Source organism: Chaetomium strumarium (genome assembly GCF_033439665.1).
Source record: "Chaetomium strumarium strain CBS 333.67 chromosome Unknown B0T15scaffold_3, whole genome shotgun sequence".
Classification (NCBI taxonomy): domain Eukaryota; kingdom Fungi; phylum Ascomycota; class Sordariomycetes; order Sordariales; family Chaetomiaceae; genus Chaetomium; species Chaetomium strumarium.
This window is the reverse complement of record NW_026944431.1, coordinates 1,721,505-1,736,012: the sequence shown is the minus strand read 5'-3', so window position 1 is coordinate 1,736,012 and position 14,508 is coordinate 1,721,505. Positions and strand designations below refer to the sequence as shown.

At 53.1% G+C, this 14,508-nt stretch overlaps 5 protein-coding genes across 5 annotated transcripts; 3 read left to right on the top strand and 2 right to left on the bottom strand.

The window, feature by feature from the left end:
* Positions 1 to 1,053: 1,053 nt before the first annotated feature.
* Positions 1,054 to 1,893, top strand: B0T15DRAFT_552902 (uncharacterized protein; the record flags this gene model as incomplete). Its single annotated transcript, XM_062870309.1, has 2 exons — positions 1,054 to 1,423; positions 1,523 to 1,893. The coding sequence occupies 2 exons, from the start codon at positions 1,054 to 1,056 to the stop codon at positions 1,891 to 1,893; spliced, it is 741 nt and encodes a 246-aa protein (XP_062722600.1).
* Positions 1,894 to 2,720: 827 nt separating this feature from the next.
* B0T15DRAFT_484071 (uncharacterized protein) lies at positions 2,721 to 5,042 on the bottom strand (the record flags this gene model as incomplete). Its single annotated transcript, XM_062866203.1, has 7 exons — positions 2,721 to 3,001; positions 3,109 to 3,483; positions 3,540 to 3,702; positions 3,802 to 3,918; positions 4,512 to 4,891; positions 4,923 to 4,975; positions 5,011 to 5,042. The coding sequence occupies 7 exons, from the start codon at positions 5,040 to 5,042 to the stop codon at positions 2,721 to 2,723; spliced, it is 1,401 nt and encodes a 466-aa protein (XP_062722599.1).
* Positions 5,043 to 5,378: 336 nt separating this feature from the next.
* Positions 5,379 to 6,627, top strand: B0T15DRAFT_154600 (uncharacterized protein). Its single transcript, XM_062862034.1, has 3 exons — positions 5,379 to 5,738; positions 5,824 to 6,007; positions 6,108 to 6,627. The coding sequence occupies exons 1-3, from the start codon at positions 5,477 to 5,479 to the stop codon at positions 6,328 to 6,330; spliced, it is 669 nt and encodes a 222-aa protein (XP_062722598.1). The 5' UTR covers positions 5,379 to 5,476; the 3' UTR covers positions 6,331 to 6,627.
* Positions 6,628 to 8,182: 1,555 nt separating this feature from the next.
* On the bottom strand, positions 8,183 to 8,653 carry B0T15DRAFT_492338 (uncharacterized protein; the record flags this gene model as incomplete). Its single annotated transcript, XM_062866855.1, has 1 exon — positions 8,183 to 8,653. One exon carries the CDS (start codon positions 8,651 to 8,653, stop codon positions 8,183 to 8,185), a length of 471 nt encoding a protein of 156 aa, XP_062722597.1.
* A 4,552-nt stretch (positions 8,654 to 13,205) lies between these two features.
* B0T15DRAFT_510158 (uncharacterized protein) lies at positions 13,206 to 14,463 on the top strand (the record flags this gene model as incomplete). Its single annotated transcript, XM_062867842.1, has 3 exons — positions 13,206 to 13,801; positions 13,927 to 14,076; positions 14,220 to 14,463. 3 exons carry the CDS (start codon positions 13,206 to 13,208, stop codon positions 14,461 to 14,463), a joined length of 990 nt encoding a protein of 329 aa, XP_062722596.1.
* Positions 14,464 to 14,508: the final 45 nt, after the last annotated feature.

Genomic DNA, 14,508 nt, shown 5'->3' with positions numbered 1-14,508 from the left:
AGCATTGGCTATACATTATATGAAACCCTGCGATATAAGGTGCTGCTATATATAGGGCGAGAGTATAGCGAGACTATGAGAACTCCTACGTTGACGAGTCTCAAAGACAAGCGGTTATTAGCAAGAGCTATAGCCGACAAAGAGGCGAATCTAGAAGGTCTTAAGACGGCTATGCTATAAGGACGTAGGGCTTGGTAGGTAAGCTGCTAGGTGAGAGCATATATAGTATAAAAATATCGAGAGAGGGGAAGACAAGCGATAAAGATGAGAAACGTATATAGCGTGGCGAGACAAGTGGCAGTATAGTAGATATGGAAAAGGAAAAGGAGGGAAGGGAGCGCAAGGCCGAGGGGGATGGAGCTTGGCGTAATGCGTACTGTGATTATTTAGAACCAGTGATGACCATAGTCGCGCATTGAGACCTGATTGGATACTATAGTACGGAAGCATATACATAGCTCACATATTTTCCTAGGTAACCTGGTTTGCTTACTACCTCTGAGATCTTATAGACGCCGGATTAGAGAATCTAGGCAGTCCATCCAACAGCAACAGCACTAATAGGCGGGGTGCTTATAATGAAGCTCGCGATATAGCTACATCACGTCGTCGAACTCGTTGGTTCTCTAATGCGCTGTCCACGTTACATCAATGCCCATTTGTACAAAACAATGGAATTCTAGGACTGGCCGCTACGCCGAACGCATGGCCCTCCTTGCAACGTAGAACCCAAGCCAGTGCATCTGCTCCCATTGCTCCTTCATTATAAGGACACCTCGAAGTCGTTCACTCCGCTCCCTAGTGACGAGGCACCCATCTGGAAAATACCGCTAGGCTCAAGACAGACCGCCCAGGGCAGAACTCTTGGTCAACTATATAGAGCTTGGTTGCGCTAGGGTCACGTGGCGCCTTGCCCTTGTTTCCTGACACTCATACAAGCATGAAGGCATACGTGCCAGCCAAAAGGAATTGAGGAGGCAAATGCTGGTTAACTATGCCCCGTTCCACACAGAGCGACTTGGCGTAATAGTAGAGCTGTTGCTAGTCGTTGCAATGCCGATGAGGAGGGGGGGCGTCTGTCCTACGGTAGACAGCGACGCCGAGCACAGCGAGAAGGATGATGTCGTCCGGCCGCCGCACCGCAAGCGCCGTAAGGTGAGCGCTGTGACCCCCGCGACCCGGGGAACGGCCTCTCAGCGGCGGACCCGTCCAAATCGTGGCGAATTTTCATGGAGAGAGGCTAGGGGGTTGTCCCGGCGCCCGAAGCGCCAGGATAAGCGCGGCAGTACCCGCCCGCCGTCGTCACGAGAAGCCGCCCTGGAATCTACCCTAGAAAGGGACCCTGAGACGGACAGAAACGCTATCGCGATGTTCGAGGAATGGCCGCTTGGAAACGCAGTCCTCAAACGCGTTACGATGGACGGTTCGTCGCCCACCTTTGTGGTGCAGTTCACCTAGGACCCATGTGCAACTCATGGAAGGGGGCACGGGATTGCGGAGAATCGAAGCTCCGTTTTCTCAGCCCAGAAACAACGCCCGACGAGAGAGAGGAGCATGCGGTCCAAGACGCCCGAGAACCCACCGGCCGACTCGAAGCCGACTTCAACCTCGGGGAGGGCGAGATACACGCCAGAGGACGATGCCAAGATCCGACAGCTGAAGGAGCAGAGACTGTCTTGGCTCGCGATCGCCAAGCAACTCCCGGGGCGTACCGCCGGCGCCATTGAGACGATATATTACACCAAGCTCAAGACCGCTGACGCCACTCAAAACGGGGCTCGGCAGTTGCGTGGCTACTCTCCGGCGCCCTCCCCGGTGACTGACAATGCCGATGGGGAGGAAGAGTGGGAGGTAGAGGAGATCTGGACGACGGGAGTGTGGAACTGCTTGTGAAGTGGAAGGGTGGGGAGGAGACATGGGAGCCTTACGAAAACGTGGCCGAGACGGAGGCGCTTGACAAGTATGAACATCTTCATGGTCAGGTTAGTGCAATATTGTCCGAGATTTAACTGTGGCTGGGTAATGCCCTTGATCCCGTATTTATCTTCTATTCTTTTTCGTCTTTCACATGGTCTCTAGCTTGAATAAGATTAGGATTCCACGGGTGGTCCCGCTTATCACAACATATCGCCTCTATCCACCGTAATGGATAGTTGCGGTTCCATCTCTCTTGGCTGGCCAGCTCGAATCTCTCGACTATGGTCTTCGTATACGTTAATTAGTCCCCTTCTCGTCCGGCGGTTTATATGCCGCAGTGTCTAGCCAACAAATTTGTATAAACCAAGAAACCAGACGCTAATTTGGAAATTTGTGGAGAGTTGCTATTATCACTAGAATACCCTTGGATGTCCCAGTGAGCGATTTGGTAGAAGCGTATGAACGTCTACTTGCTCGCCCCCACGTCCGATATAATTTTATATAATGTAATGAAATGTAACCATATAAGTTGTCTCCCGTCGGTCATTGGATTGGATATGTCGAGACTTGGTTTGGTTTGATGAGGCTGTGGCGGAGGAAGAGGAGTAGAAGAATCGGGTGAAGGGGGAGATTTTGGGAGGGTGGAGGGGAATAGAAGTCGCTTCTAGAGGTGGAGAGGTTGTTTTGGCCAGGGGTTTGATCTCGGATGTTTCTTAGGAGGCTGGGGGAAGAAGAGCAACGTGGAAGCTGACATTCAGTCTCTTGAAACACCTCGTAGCTATAGTATATTACCAAACATGACACTACTCCCCGCCTTGACTCGACTCAATAACGACTGCCGCTGCGCGAAGGCTACTGCAGTAGCTATTGTAAGCCTTCTCCAGCTCCTCCCACATCGTCTTGAGCGCCCCGGCTTTGAATCCGTTCTCTCCCAAAAGGCTAATCTGGATGCCCATTCTGTCGCAAATATTTTTCTGATCCTGGTGCCCAAGATGCTGAAACTGTTCTTCCCCAACAAGGATAAGGACGAGAGTGCGCAGAACGTAGTTCTTCTGATCTTGGTATGTCGCTTTGGCATTGCGAACTAAGCACCTCGAAGTACACGCGAGCGCGGTCAGCCTAGCCCACAAAGATCATGCTGCCGCCCGGCTGCCAGCGAGACGGGGTATTACTCCCGGGGTATTAACGTACCTTCGTCCATTAGCCTGCGTTGATCATGGCCAATCTTGGCCTTGAGACCACATACGGCCGCCGTGACACCGCCGGCACCGATCGTCACGGCCGATGCCGTGCCGTGCGCAGCGACGAACGATGCGGCAGTCCCTAAAGCGCCCGCAGTCCAACCCACAGGGTTCCACCAGAAGAAAGCCACGGCCAGGGCAACTACAGCGCCAGTGACGGCCGAGAAAGTATTGGCTGCTTCGGGCAGGATGTATCTTTCGTCGAGTAACGGTGAGAGAACGTCCAGGACAGCGGCTGTATCGTCTGCGCTGCGGGACAAGCTTCCGATGAGCTGAGCGAACTGGATTACTTCCTCAGAGGATAGCTGTTCTCCGGTATCCGTAACTGGGTTGTACCCAGATGAGCAAATGGACCCCTCGGTCAATAACAGTCCCACTTACCCTTGCCCCTAGTAGACCAAGCCTGCACCCAGCCTTTGGCCTCATTGAACGCGGCATCGAGTGGTCTAAGGGACGCGAGTAGAGCACGTCTCGCCTGGGCAATCGTCCGTAGTTGACCTCGTACCCACGGCGGAGTCGAGGCTGCGTTTGTAAAGGCATTGGCCTAGCCGGGGAAGCCAGCAAATCAGTCCATCTGTAGGGCTATGGTTTATTACTAGGTATACCAGGGAGTTACAGAGCGGATGTAAAAGAGTCGTCTTACGAGATTCTCCAGGTCTTTCCAAACAGTCCTTGACCAGGTGGTATCCGCTGGCGCCGGCCATGATCTCATAGCTGCATTGGTCTGGTTACTCCCAGCCTGTTGACGCTGGCGGTACTTCTGCAATGCTTGGAATGTTTCGACAGCACCATAAACGGCTATGGAGATGCCGGTGACTGTGAAGGCACTTAACTAGTTGAGTACCGACCTCATCTGTTAGCAAACCGACAGCAACTTGAAAAGATTTTTTTCTTCTCCTTTCTTTTTTCTTCTTCTTTCTTTCCGTAGTCGGTCAGAGTACCGGCAGAAAGCGATATAGAAAAAGCCTTTTAAAGACTGGACTGACACTTCTTTAGCGATGTCCACCGTGCTGCGCTTTCCCCTTGCAATGATATCATCCTCGAGCCTTTCGTGGGCTACAAGACCATCGAGGAGCCTTGCCGCGATGACTTTGTCGTGGTGCTCTCCAAGCTGGTCTATTTCAAGCAAGCGCAAAAAAAGGCACGTCGTCCGGCGGTTTTGAGGAAACGAGTGTATTTCCGCCTCCCGGAGTATGGCCGCGAGATTCTCGACATCGTCGTTCGTACATCCGTCGCTGCCCCTGAATTCGGCCCGAGCCTGCGGCAAGTATCCTATCAGAGGCCCATGCCCCGGTGATGTTCACCATGGGTGGTAGGTCAGGGCAGTAGGGCCACGACCAGAACAAGACGTACCTGCACCAGGAGAATCTCTTGAGGAGCCCTCCGACAGGCGGGAGGCGGCTCCGCAGTAATGGCCCAGCTGGGTCCGAGATGCCCAAGGTTCTCGGTGACAAAGTCTGCAAATCGGTTATGGTCTTGTGCTGTGTCAGACCGGCCCTTTGCGTACAACTGTATGCAGAAACGCCGGGCTTCCGGGCGTGCGTTAGTAGGCATAGGGAGGCTAGTGACAGGGGATGTGGCGACTTGGGCGCCGAGAAGTTCGGTCGCATCACCGCCGCCAGAAGATGAAAAGCGTTCTGTCGCCATAGACTCCCAGGGGCAAATACGATGGGCTGTGGGCTTGTGGCAGTTCGAGGTAGAGTCTTGTCCGGTTCCAATAGCGGGCGCAAGGCCTTATGGCTTGGATAGAGACCACGCAAACACGAACGACGGAGCTCCCAGCCGGCTCCGACACAACTAGCTGCCGGGTCCGAAGGCTTGCCATTGCTGAGCTTCTCGTAGGCCCATCAACGAGGCATCGGGTACGTCTTTAAGGCAACGCATGGTTGGGCGTCTCAGGCACCGTTGGTGGTCGTTGTCGAGACGAGATGGTGGGAAGTGAAGCCAATCAGCTCGCCCATAGTTATCATACTTAGAGCGGTGAGGCCTGCGCATGCAGCCACATGGAAACAATATCCAAGGAGGTCGCAGGATATTGGATATAATACGTCCGCACATGCCGCGAGAACGAGAGTTGGCGTCGCACAGCCTCGCTGCGGGGTCCGCACCGCCTGCTTTCATTTTTTGTTTCTCTGTCCTGGCTCGCCTGCCAGTTCACCTCCGATTGGCACCCTCGAGCCACCACATCGAATCCCGCAACAATCAGTGTTAATGTTCTCATGCCCGTCAAATTCCGCTGCTAACGGTGCATTTGGACGAAACGCAATCATAGGAAGACCACCGATATTTCAACAAAAGGGAGCCCGGACCGTGAGCGGATGGACGCTGAGCGCGAGCAGCTTTTGCCGGTGGGGTACCACGCACGGCCGCGACACGGCTCTCAGAGCGGGGCGCTTATTCCGAATGAGCTTTTTGAAGGCAATGCAAACCCGGACGAGGCCGACACCGACTCAAGGAACCGTGCGGCGCATCTGGAAGCTTGCCGCCGGTCTTTGGAGTTTCAGATGGAGCAGTACCTGAAGTATGTCGTCAGGGTCCGCAGTACTGGCATGGAGCCAAAAGGCCTTCTTGCCGGGCTAGGTAAGTAGACTCGTGTCTGACCTTCTCGACGGTGCTGGCGCTGGCGCTGGAGCTCTGGTTTCTCTAACATGCCAGGTCTCAACAGAAGTACCCGAGAGTGGACCCAACGCGCCTACACTTGACTTTTGGTGCTTGATCGCAGTCCGGGACCGTTTTATTGCACGGTCGAATATCTTGCTCGAGGAACTACGGGCCAAGAAGACGAGGGCAAGGAAATCTCTCGCGAGATCACTAAGGTCCTCAGGCTTGGTCGCCTCTATATCCGTCATGTGAGCCACTTCCACCTCTCGCTATGGGATTTGGGATCATTCCGCGACAGCTGCGGATGTGTTTACATTACCCACTGTTTACACTTTTCCCACCACCTAGAGCTACTTCAGTGGCTGCTGAGCCCGCTATACGGCCGATGCTTTACGCAGCTTGTTTCTTGCCTTTACTTTACAACGCCCCCTTGGTTGGCAAGGTATGGGTGACTGAGAGATGCGAGGGTAAACTGAAGGCTCTTGTGCAGCGCGCCATAGTTTGGGACTTGGACGGAGGAGACAGGGACGAGTTGCAGTCCTTTTCGCGCTTATTCCGGATGCTGCTATGAGTGTCTGTAGACTGGCTCTTAAGCGCGTCGCTAGACGGCTGGCGAGACAGCTGGTATTGATAGCAGTCATCCCACGGCTCCATGGGCCACGCAGGGGTGGCTCTGGGTCGGGTCAACCAGGCCGGTAACGGGTCTTGATCGCCAATCATCCCAAAATTAGCTACACTAGAGATCTTCCTTGCTCGAGTTGCTAAGACTAGCATCTTTGGATGGCCAGAGACTCCCTCGGTGGGGATGAGATTACGGAGACGTGTATGTGAGTAGGCATGGGTAAAGTAAGTTGTTGGAGGTAACCGCGACGGAGAGCCTTGGGAGGTCGTTCCAAGGCCTCCTAGAGGACAGGGGATAAGAGGCGGATGGTTTCAGAGCGCAAACAAGAACGAGTCAGATTTTGGGCGTCTATGTAAACGGGTCAGCGACAATCGGCCGAGTTGGTCACGCATGTTTGGGGCATTCATAATCCGTGTAGTTACACCAGACCGAGCCAACCATTCCGGGGCTTGCTGTAAATAAATCGGGCAGCCTTGCCGGGGACATCAATACACATCACACTAGCGGATAATAGAATACGTGTAACGTTTTTACTGGCTGGCATGGAACGCCTCCCGGATGCGGGACATGCGGGTGAGAAGCAATCGACAAAACGACCTCATCAATGGCATACCCGTCCGGATCGCAGCGACTCTTCATCGAGAGAGGCTCGGGAATCGTCCCGGCGCCCGAAGCGCCAGGGTAAGCGCAGCACTACCGCCCGCCGTCGTCATGAAAATCCACCCTGGAAAGTGACAATATAGTAGGAGCTGTTCGTCATCGACTTCTTAGAGAGGCAAACGATCCATCCTAACATAGTAGATTGGTCACAGGCATGGAAGACCTGAAGGCACTAGGGCGCTATTCCCGAGGATGTGCCGAGACTGATTCAGATTGAATCAGTCCCAGCTCCTCCTCTGATTCGCTGTCAATGTCGCCCCACAAAGCATTCAGGCGCGCCGCACCGGAACCAAGAGAGCGTGGAATGCCTGCATCCCGAAGATTATCGGACAATGAGAGCAATGACGACCATGGGAGAGCATTTGTTTTCCTCGACGTTACGGTAATCACCGATGATAGAGAGGAATGCGGTGCTGTTGAAGACGGAGTTGCAAGGCACTGCCGGGGAGCACGCCGGTGTACGTCCGCACCTCGATGCTGAAGCGCAGCCCTTTGTTAACCGATTTTGCTTTGCATACCTGGTAGGCAGTGGCAGTGATAAACTTCCGAGACCAGCTCATAGCTCATAGTTGGGTACCTACCTATCTATCTACCTACCTACCTACTACAACTACCTACTTAGCAGCTAGGGCTACCCTAGGCAGGAAATAATGAGCGTACAATCCCCCCGAGGCCTGCTCAATGTCCTAGAGGCAACACTATGAAATCCAGCCCCATATGATGCAACTAGAACCGGGGAATACATTCTTCTTCCATGTTTTCTGTCAAACCTGACCGGGGGTTCGTCCAGCGAGTTCCGACCTGCGGGTGGACTTCCTAGCACGCATACATACATATACATACACGACTCCACGTCCTACCTGCGCCTTTTGCCGCCGACCCGGACGGTTCTGAGACTTCCATAAGTCCCATCATTTCTGCTGTGACAAGCGGCCACTTCCTGGCCAGCCGGGGCGGCCTGCGAACCCGAACCCGCGCGGGGTGGCTTCTTGTCCGCGCCAGGAGTCCTGGTCCCGGTGGCAGTTGACGAGACGCTGCCCGGGGGCTTGACTTTCATAATATCCCTACCGCCAATGCCGGGCCCGGTGGTGCCCTGGGGCTGGGCGTAGTAGCTGTAGGCGCGAACGGCATAGTCCCTTGGCTATTGGACGGGGGCACCGGCACCCTTGTGACCCTTGTCCTTGAGGGACAGTCTCCTAAGCGAGTCGCTTAGGGAGGAGGCAGGATTGGTATTGGGAGGGCGGGCATTACGACTCCCGGGGGGGTCGGCCTTGGTGCTTGGCTTGCTACTGCTAGTACGGTTGAGAGGAACAGGAGTTTTCCTACGCTTGGCCGCATTATAAGCGATACCCTTTCGGGCATAGGCCAGGTCCAAGCCGGCTATAGCGTCCGATGTAAAGGGGTTGGACCCGTAGCTTGTGGGCTGAACGGGCCCACTAGCATAGCCCGGATGATAACCGGAGCCGCCGGCGCCGGCGCCGGCGCCGCCACCACTGCTACCGCTACTGCCGCTGCCTCCTCCTCTATAGTATCCGGGTGGCAGTGGCAGCAACTGAGGCTTGGGTATAGGCTCCTTAGCGGGAATATTACCAAAGCACCAGTAGATATTCATTTTATCTAGAACCTCTTGGCAAGAAGGCCGCTTCTTATTATAAAAGTCTGTTTCGCAAGGTCTATATAGCTATACCTGGCCCTCTGCTATAATAGCCTAGTGCTTGGTAGGACTACTACGCTTGTCGAGTCTTTTAATCTTAAAGCCCTTAATGCTATAGACAAGCATGCTTATGTCCTGGATCTCCTAATTCGCTATATAGGTATCCTGGTATATCAACTATATATCGATGGCCAAGTCTTCGGCGTAGATTGCCATAGGACCTTCGATTGTCCTAAGTATATCCTACCCCTTTCCCTTTTTATTATAGACCACTATATTATACTAGGAGGCCAACTTCCAGTTATAGTGCCTATGCTCCTTTATATAGATATATATGCTAGTGCCATCCTATAGATGCCCCTAGGGAATAGTAGAGATAAAGATTATGCTCTTGTTGCCTGACTAAATGGTCCAGTCCTTATTAGGCTTGCGATATATAACTATCAGAGCAGCAGCCAGGCAGGTACCGTTCTAGGTTCGGCTAACTTCGCCTGGAAGTGCCGACATATAAAGGTAGTAATCCCTTACATAGGAGAGTACATACTCCTAGCCCACCCGTACTTCGATCTAGCCCTATTTTCTCCAAGTAGCAAAGCTACCGGAACCTTTTACGTCAATATCCAACCAGCTGACGAACTCGGATAGGGATAAGCTTATTTTGGCGTTATAGGGAACTGATATTATAACAACTTAGATAGGTAATATAAGTTGCTAATTTAATGTCAAGAACATAAGGTTAATAATATTGATAAGAACAAGACTGCTCGTCCAGCGAGAGTCATAGTATATATATATATGTGTGTATGTGGGTAGGTGAGTAAAGCAACATATACTAGGCCTCGACCAGCGAGGGCGTTAGAGAGCAAAGAGAGAAGAAGGAAGGCAATGCGTTTGTTTGTAGGTATTGATAGTATTAGCATAAGAGATTTCTTTACCATCAGAGGTAAGCGAATGCTCCGACTTTATATGGGCTATAGGCTATAGGCTATGTACCGACTATAATGGTTTGCTTGAGAATTTGAGATACTACGATTCTTACGCCTATAGCCTGCTGGTCCTCTAGTCGTTGGCTATCCATTCGACAGTTGTAGGCATGATCAAAGACTAGGGCCTATAGGCTATTTTAGAGAGAACTCGAGAGTCGAGACAACGGTCACTAGCCTACTGCTTAGGGAGTCGGGAGTCAGGACTTAGGGATAGTACGGGCGGTTATACGGTACTAGAACAGGCCGTCTCCGCTACTTCTCCTATATAGTGCATACTTGCCTTATTATCTAGAAACATTGGTAGGGAGGTAGTACTAGTTAGTAGAGTAGGTACCAATAGAGGGCCAGCCTACTAGGTACCTAACCTAAGGCTGCAATAATAGATATAAGGACTAAGGTACCTAGGTAGGTACAGTGAGGGTCTAAAAGTCTGGGGCACCCTATATCAATTAATGCCCCGGCGATTGGCTGCAGTCAAGAAAGCTAGGAGCTGGTATATACGATATCGATGGTAGGAACCAGAGCTTCAAACTATATGTATCTATATTGCTAAAGATTAGGCTGGTAGATTGTTATTGCAGGATAAGTATCTTAGTTGTGATGTCAAAAATCGCGTTGCAGGGGATGGTTGGTGCGTGGTGCCCCAGATTTTTGGACGCCCACTGTACTTAGCCAAGGCCGCTCCACCCACCGGGCATACTGCGCTCGACCGTCTTGTCTCCGTCTCATGCCTCAACCAATCTCTAGCCTAGGGCGGCCACTCTCGGGTTGTCCTTATCTTCTATACCACTATATAGCCCGGATCAGGTGGCATCCTAGGACTATTGGCATGTCTTGCACGGGCTATATATAGGCCCCAAACTCCTAGCCTAGCACTGGCTGATTGGCCTATACGGTCTGCACAGTTTGCACCTGCTTTAACGTAGTGGCATAGATAGTTGAAAGACCAAAAATCAAAAATCACCACCTCCCCCGCTTGTCGGTTGTCCCCCAAAAAAGAAACAAACCAAGACCTACCGCACCGCCAACAATAATAACTACTACTAACAACTAGCCTACCAACAACTGCTACCACAACTGCTACTACTAATAATGTCACTCGATGGCAAGGTCGAGGAGCAGCTGTCCTAGCCCCCAAGTCTTACTCTTATATACCTCCCCGCCTACATCTGCCATCGCATATACCTCCATACGGGCGTAGCGCAGTTTGACAGGTATACATACATCTATTACTTGGACGGCCGCAAGGAATTACGCAAGGTAAGGTTGGATTTCGACCCGCCGCCAACGTATAACTTCGCCGGCTTATTGCTATCCTGCCACACTCTATACACCGAAGTCGCCGCCCTACTATATTCGGCCAACCGATTTGTCATTTTCTACTTATACTACAGCTCCCTTAAGCCTCTCCAGGCCCTATCGCCAATTATTCTTGCCTCCTTGACTAGTTTGAAGGTTGTTCTTAACGAGTCCTTCTACCACTAGCCTACCGACTTATATAACTACCCCCCTAGTTGCTATAGTTATCTCTATCCCAGGCGTAAAAGCAAATGGGCCGATACCTTCTATTGCGCTAGCAAGTACTACTATACTATATATCACCGTCCTTTGCTCAACCTGGCTATAGACCTGGACAGGCTAGACTTAGCATTAGCTAAGCGAGCAACTCAACCAATATTAAGCGAGTGGTATAAGACTACAACTTATCTTTCGTCTTATGTTAGTGTCAGGCGCCTAGAGCTCTCGCTGGTCTGTAATATCAATCCCGACTATTAACAATATTCACTCAATATAGGTCGGCTTGCTATCGCCCCTATCACTGTCTTCCTACGCTTTAAAAATTGCTATATATAGCTTGGCAAAAAATAGAACTATCTACTCCAGCGGCTCGCCGAAGAAGCCGTTCTCCAAGCCTGCTATGCCTCCCTGTCACGGGATCACCTGACCTCTGGTCATGTGCCTCTGCTCTAGTATTTAAGGTCTGGTCGCACACACACTGCTGTCATCTAGATCTTGCTCTCTCTCTGTCGCAATATCAATCTTGTATGTGCGAGCTGACCTGACCGGTGCCCGTCACACTGTCGTTGCACCCTTATAGTAAGGTGAGAAGTGCGTTGGGAGTAGGAAGAATGATGAAAAGGTGAGAGAGGAAGGGAGTTCTCTAGGGGGTGAGTTAAGAAGTGCGTTAGGAGTAGGAAGAACAAGGAAAAGGTAAGGGAGGAAGAGAGTTCTATGGTTAGAGGGGAGAGAAGAGAGGCAACAATAGTATAAGCGAGCCAGGCCAGCATATCGAGGCTCGGGGGTTGGGTGCAGTTGGTTCGCGTCCCCGAACCGGGAACGGGATCCTAGCGCCTAAAATACACCGCCATCGCGATTGTGTGGGGTGCGAGCTGAGGGACCGGATGGGGTGTGAACCAAGTAGATTGGGCGACGCCTTCCGGCCTCCGTCGCCGGCGCCGTTTGGAGTTGTTATGGAAGCCGGCCCCACTCTGGGAACGCGAACGGGTTTTTGGCCGGCAAAGCTTCGGGCGAGGCGCTGGTCCGTGCTCGCTGAGTCATCAATTGCAGTTGTGCGAAAGGCAAGATTTTGCATCTCAATAGTGTGCACCTACATCACCTATTGGCAATTGCCCCTTAATCAGCAACGCCCGGGGGCCGACCCGGCCGAGGTTCTGGGACGTCAGCTGGACTGGAATGAGGTGGAATGAGATACGAGAGAAACACAATCGAAGCGCTCATCATGGCTTTTAGTCCTCTCTTCTCAGCACTAAAATTCTCATGCGTAATAGCCCCTGAGCACCATGAAGCATTTAGTGCCCCGAAGAGGAGGGAAGGCTCGTCGGGCTCGCAGTCAGCCACTATCAGCTGACTCAGATAGGTAGCCGCCGAAGCTCACGACTCCTTTCGCCGTGACTTCCTGAAATGGTTTTGCTAAACATGCCGCTTTGACATTCTGGCCAGTCTGTCGGGTTTGCAAGAACGAGAATCTCCCGTCTTGCGCTGAAGCCTGAAATGGACGGGATTGGCCGGCATGTCAAATCATTGATTGATTGCATGCGGGGGTGTGTGTGCCAGCGTGTGGTTCCTGTCCTCAGGAATTCAACAGCCAACACCAACAAGCTGGGGGATACATGGGCAGGCTTGTTGGTGATACTGAGGACTTCGTGCAGCTGTGGCTCAGCCCAACCCGTCACTGCTACGCTGCAGCCTCGACACTCACTCAGCGCTTCCCCAATCCCCACTGCATGGTTGCGGCCCGGTTGGAGCAAGCAGAGAGAGTGTGTGAGAGAGAAACATATCAAAATGACAATGGATAAAGCACATAAAATTCGTCTCTCCCCCGTGTCGGCCTTGAGACCCGACCAGCCCCTGGTGCTGCGGAGAATGCCATGATGCCATTGCCAGACGCTCGGGGAAGATCAGCATCAGCGACCCACGACGAGAACTCACCGCCCTTTGCTACAGGTACACGGCCTATTTCAGCCTACTCTTCCGTCTCGACAGTCCTGAACCAACCAGCAACAATGCCAGCATCTCCCGATTCAAAAGTACAACCGCTACCACCCCAAGTCCACACCACCGTGACCGAAGTCCCGCCAGCCGTGGCCCCTGAACCCACCACCAACACCACAACCACCACCACCACCCACCTCAAGCCCACCGCAGCAATCCTGGACCATGCCTACGACCGCGACTTCAAGCAGCCCAACCCCAACCCTCCCAGCAACAATCCCAGCCAGAGTGACGTCGGACTCGGCAGCCTAGGAGTAGTAGGAGTAGGAGTAGGAGCAGGAGGCGGCGGAAGCGTGCTCCCGCGGGCCGACACCGAGCTGTCGTGGGGCGCGCCGGCGGGCCTGCACATCCGCGGCCTCAACGACGAGAACCTGGTCATCTTCCGGCGGGCCGTGGGCATCAACAGCACGCTGGTGGCCGGGCCGGGGCCGGGGTCGTCGTCGACCGACCCGGCGTCGCTGGAGGAAGGCCGGCGGCGGGCGGAGGGCATATACGCCGCCGCGCTCAGCGCCGTGCGCCGCAAGACCTGGAGCTACCACTTCCTCTCGTGGTTGATCAATGCCTGTCACTTTGTGCAGATCATCATCGGCGCGAGCTTGACTGCTCTGTGAGTATTTATATTTTTTTTTTTCTTTCGTTCTCTTTTTCGTTCTCTTTTTCTTTTCTTTTAACTGGAACAGAAAGCGCTTGGTGAGATGAGTTTCTATTTCTAAACGTGGCATAAAATACCAGGGGTCCGAGTGCCGGTTCCCATGTGGTCGTCATCACCCTCCTAGGCGCCATCAACACCGTCATTGCCGGTGTGCTGGCCCTGATTAAGGGTCAGGGTTTGCCAGACCGCCTGTATCATGACCGGGCCGAGTACCGGAGGCTCCAGGACTGGTAGGTCTAGTTCTCCGCCCCTTCCACCCCCCTCCCCCCTCCCCCCCACCCCCCCCCCCCCAAACTTGCCCTTCGGAATGTCCCACCTGTGTGGTTGGTACGGTAATGGGATGATGATTGACAAAAGCATGGGGACGGAACAGGATCGAGCAGACCGAAGCGCTGCTGGCAGTCGGCATCATTGGCCGGGACCGGAAGGAGGTGGGGGTGCTGGTGCAGACGGCCTTCAAGAAGTACAACGCCGCCATGCAGTGCGTCGAGAGCAACCTCCCGGAGAATTATACCCACCCGCCCGAGAGCGAGCAGCTCAGCGTGGCCGGTTCGCGAAAGGGATCACCGAGCCCATCGGGCCATCACGGACGGTCTCCCGGTCCATACCACCGATGAAGGGGTAACAGGGGGAGGGGAAGGTTGTGTTGAATGTAGGCTAGC